Source organism: Nanorana parkeri, unplaced genomic scaffold, assembly GCF_000935625.1.
Source record: "Nanorana parkeri isolate BGI_ZX_2015 unplaced genomic scaffold, ASM93562v1 scaffold214, whole genome shotgun sequence".
In the NCBI taxonomy this organism is placed as follows: domain Eukaryota; kingdom Metazoa; phylum Chordata; class Amphibia; order Anura; family Dicroglossidae; genus Nanorana; species Nanorana parkeri.
Window position 1 is genome coordinate 1070758 of NW_017306482.1, and position 4205 is coordinate 1074962.

General features: G+C 45.4%; 1 protein-coding gene across 1 annotated transcript in view; it reads right to left on the reverse strand.

Moving 5' to 3' along the window:
* Window positions 1-703: 703 nt before the first annotated feature.
* POLM (DNA polymerase mu) overlaps window positions 704-4205 on the reverse strand; it is a 21204-nt gene continuing 17702 nt past the window's right edge. Inside the window, exons 9-11 of the mRNA XM_018555815.1 lie at window positions 2893-3165; window positions 1943-2026; window positions 704-790 (exon numbers count right to left, since the gene is read on the reverse strand). Coding sequence (XP_018411317.1) covers window positions 704-790; window positions 1943-2026; window positions 2893-3165 — 444 coding nt within the window. The remainder of the gene's footprint in view (window positions 791-1942; window positions 2027-2892; window positions 3166-4205) is intronic.

Here is a 4205-nt window from a genome sequence, read left to right on the forward strand (position 1 = left end):
GATTTGTACTTCGCCACAGCTGGAGTGCAGAGGGCGCCTACCTCTGTGTTAATGGCTTTGGTCAATTAGTGTTTAGTTTCCCTTCAATCGTGATTAAGTACAACACGTGCAAAACATGTTGGAGATTTTTAGGTCTGCCCTTTCAATGCGGTTGCTGTACTACAAGTGGATTTGAATGAAAACGACCTGAAAGATCAGACCTATGCGAGTGCCATGATATCATTTTCTATTATATGTCAGAAGATCCAGGTCTCCAAACACATAATATTTATACTATGGGTTATCCAAAAATACAGAACAGCAGAACCTGCCTGCCTTGAGGCATCATTTGTCTGATTGAAACCTCCCAATAAGCATAAGCAACCTTGCACGCCATGCCAATCAGGTCAGCTCTCTGAGCACCCTCAAAATCCAGGCACTATACTATGAAACTTCACCAAATTCTGGTCCAGAGCTCTGTGTGGCCTTTCTGGCCCAGAAGTTTGGAAATAATTAAGTGGGGGGGAAGCCCAAAAATGAAAATAAATAAATTGCACACGTAATAGAAAAAGTGAGCTTTTTACTTAAATTACAGAAACAGCACCATAGAACTATTCAAAAATAAAAACTTTATATAAACAATTGTGCTTTGTGGAATAGAATACCTGTACAAGTCCTGAGTAAAAAAAGAAGACAGATGGGTACAGGACCCAGGGAGGGATCATCAGGCATTTCTGTCTGAAGGAGGTACGTAGTCCAGACCCAAATATGCAAAGATCTCTTCCTCAGATGTTGCCGCGATGGAACATTTCTGGAAAGACCAAAAAGAGAAGAAGAATGTTAGGGCAGTTTGTTGTGTCAGCCAAATTTATGGAACTGTAAATAATCATCGGAAATTGGAAACTAGGGATGTCCCGATACCACTTTAAGACCCAGTACAAGTACTTTCCCTCGGGTACTCGCCGATACCAATTACCGATACTTTTTCCTAAAGGAACACGTGGCATTTTTTCTAAAATACAGACTGATGAGTTTGGGCAGTTTGTCACCAGAGCTGGATACACAACGCGTCACCAGAGCTGGATACACAACGCGTCACCAGAGCTGGATACAGATCTCAACAGGGTGCGATTTCACCCAGGCAGCATGTGGATCTCTCCAGGGCTCTGCAGGCAGTGGCTATGCTGTCAGGCCGGTGCCGGGGGGAGAAGTGATAGAACACCGGCCTGAAATGGCAGGTGGAGAGTTGAACGGGCAGGTGCCGGCTCCGGGGTTGTACTGTGCGGTGTGTGGGCCTGTGCCTGCTTCGGGAAGGAGGAGATGTAGAACCAGACAGGCACTGCCAAGGACAGCTACTGCCAGGTCACCAGCAGGCTGCGGGACATCCCTATTGGAAACGTGTAAAGGGATACCGACACTGCCAATTTCCTCATTACCATACAGAAAGTCCACCCGCTGATTATAATGGACACACCCTCCCATTCAGGACCCAAACAGCCATTTCTACAGAACAAAGAAAGGTCAGAAACTGCACCAAAGTGTGACAAAACCCTTGCAGTGCATAGATCACCCAGAGGGAATGTGTGTGGTTTGTGTTCTCAACAAAAGTGGAGTAACTAACTGAAGCACACCTTTCAAGACCTCATGACTCCGGGAAGAACAGGACTTCTCTAAATCAATCAACAGATCTGAAGCAGCAATGTGTTGCTCATGTAAAATTTAACGTGACTGCATCCTACTCTTTCCTTACGTGTTGGTCCACAGTCTGGCCCACCCACAAAGCGACCTAGGCAAGGACCTTCCCCGCTGCGGTTCTACCTGCTGGCTGCAACGTCACTAGAAGACACAACAGTGACATTACAGGAAGCAGGTAGAACAGAACTGGGCACTCTATAGCCCACATGAGGTCAGTGATGGCAGCCTCCAAATTTCTACTGACATTGGTCTTTACTTGCTTTCTCACCGTGTCTCCATCGAAGAGTCCATGGCTGCTGAGAGTCATCTTTTTTTCCTGCAATGAGAAGCGTCGCAGCTCTCTCTCAAAGTGCTGCAATGAAAATTAATGCATTAGCCTAAGCTCACATCCTGATTGCTTTAGTCCCAATGGGTTTAAAAAGAGAACCGCCCATGGCTGAACTTTATTACATTTTAATTTAAAATCATTCAAACTACAAGCTTCCCTATGAAAGATAAATGTGTGACTCCATAGGTGGCCTTACTTCCCCCGTCTATGAATGACTTGTGGCTATAGAGTCAGAGGTAAGAGGTCTCCCAAGGTCTGCCAGTCACTGTACTATCAATTGTCTGACCTTATGCTGGCACAACACTGTGTGGGAGCGGGGAAGGGGAATAAAGGGAGTGCCTTCTACACAGTATGTAGGATAGTTTGGGGCTTTCCAAATTAAAGATCTTGCCAAAGAGGTAGCACAAGTTGCCCGTTACATATGTTTTCTAGAAAGCGTCTGCTGCACACCCTTCTTATCCTTGTAATTTTTACACAGGGCTCCATGTCCCAGACATTGGCGCCAAACCTGTCCCACCCACACAGGGCTCCATGTCCCAGACATTGGCGCCAAACCTGTCCCACCCACACAGGGCTCCATGTCCCAGACATTGGAGCCAAACCTGTCCCACCCACACAGGGCTCCATGTCCCAGACATTGGCGCCAAACCTGTCCAACCCACACAGGGCTCCATGTCCCAGACATTGGCGCCAAACCTGTCCCACCCACACAGGGCTCCATGTCCCAGACATTGGTTTCTCACCATATAATAGCAATAACAATAAGTGCAAAAAAATAAAAACATAAAAAAGTAAAATAAAATAAAAAAGTCACATAAAAAAAAGGGGAAAACCCCCAAAATGTTATCCAGTTTGTAAATAAATAAACCACACCCCACTTTATTACCTACCTTTGATCCTGTCCAGCCCAGAAGGGCATATGGATATTCCGAGTAAGGTGTGACCACTAAATCGACTCTGACAGCTTTCCAGATCGGAGAACTGACGCCCGAGCTGTCACCAATGCTGCGCGCCACACCAGAGCTCACCGAGTCACGCTCTGACTTCAAGTCACCGATAGGAAGGGCAAAGATGGAATAGCAAGTTTCGTGACCATCCATATTCCTGTTTAATCTGTGAGGTGCATGAGAACGTTCCTTCCTGTGCCGGTACAACAGTAAACCCTGCAACAGACAGAAGACAATCTGACTTCTAATGGCAGCATGGAATCTGACATACTGGGAGTGGAGGAGAAGAGAATGTATAAGAATGCTGGGACATACAAACTGTATGTAGTTCTGTAAAAAGATCCCACTCTGACACACGTGCAAGGTCATTTTTCATAGCGGAACAATCACTCTCAGCACATTTTGTGGCATTTAAAGTGCATCTAAACCCAAAAACGGAAGAGCTCCTCCTCTTCTGATCTCTATAATGTAAGGAGGTGTTCTGTAATCTGGACAGGGCTGATAACCTTGTTTGGGATTTCTGTACAAGCAGAGAGCACAGAAAGCTGAAAGCTCATTAGGTTCCTGCAAGAATCAACAGGTATGTTTCTATACCTGCAGAAAAACCTCCCGACAGAACCTGGGATGGTCCATTATGTTGTGTGTGTAAATTCCCACCTGAGCTACTGAGGTCTGTAAACAAACAGGCTGGATGTAATTACTGCCAACATCTGAAAATGAGGCCAAAGTTCTGCTAGCTGGCAAAAACTATAAAATATTATTGTGCAAAAAGAAACATTTAAAAAAAAAAAAAAGTATTTTTTATTCCCGACCCTAATAATGAAAACTATATAACCAAGCCAACAGGCAGTCCCTTTTATTTCAGAAAGTTATAACTGGGCTTTAAACCTAACAAACAGAATTTTGTCAAACTGTGTTTGCCTTAAGCCCCTATTGACACCTGAGCGTAGTGGGAACATGTCTGCGGGCATTTGCCGTGCGCCCCCATTGATTTCAATGGGTTCTTGGACGCATGCCAAACAAGGGAAAGTGGTACATGTGACGGACTGAACTGTCACTGGGGCTGTTGGAGGAGCCTGGGGGCTAGCCTCCTTCCTACGGACTACGGACCTAGGGCTGCAGATTTATTACCCTGGAGAACTTTGTTTGCTGTGTGTGTTTTCCCGTTTAATATTTCATCTAGAGAGAGAGAGAGAGAGAGAGAGAGAGAGCGCTTCTTTATCGAGAGAGAGAGAGAGAGAGAGAGAGAGAGAGAG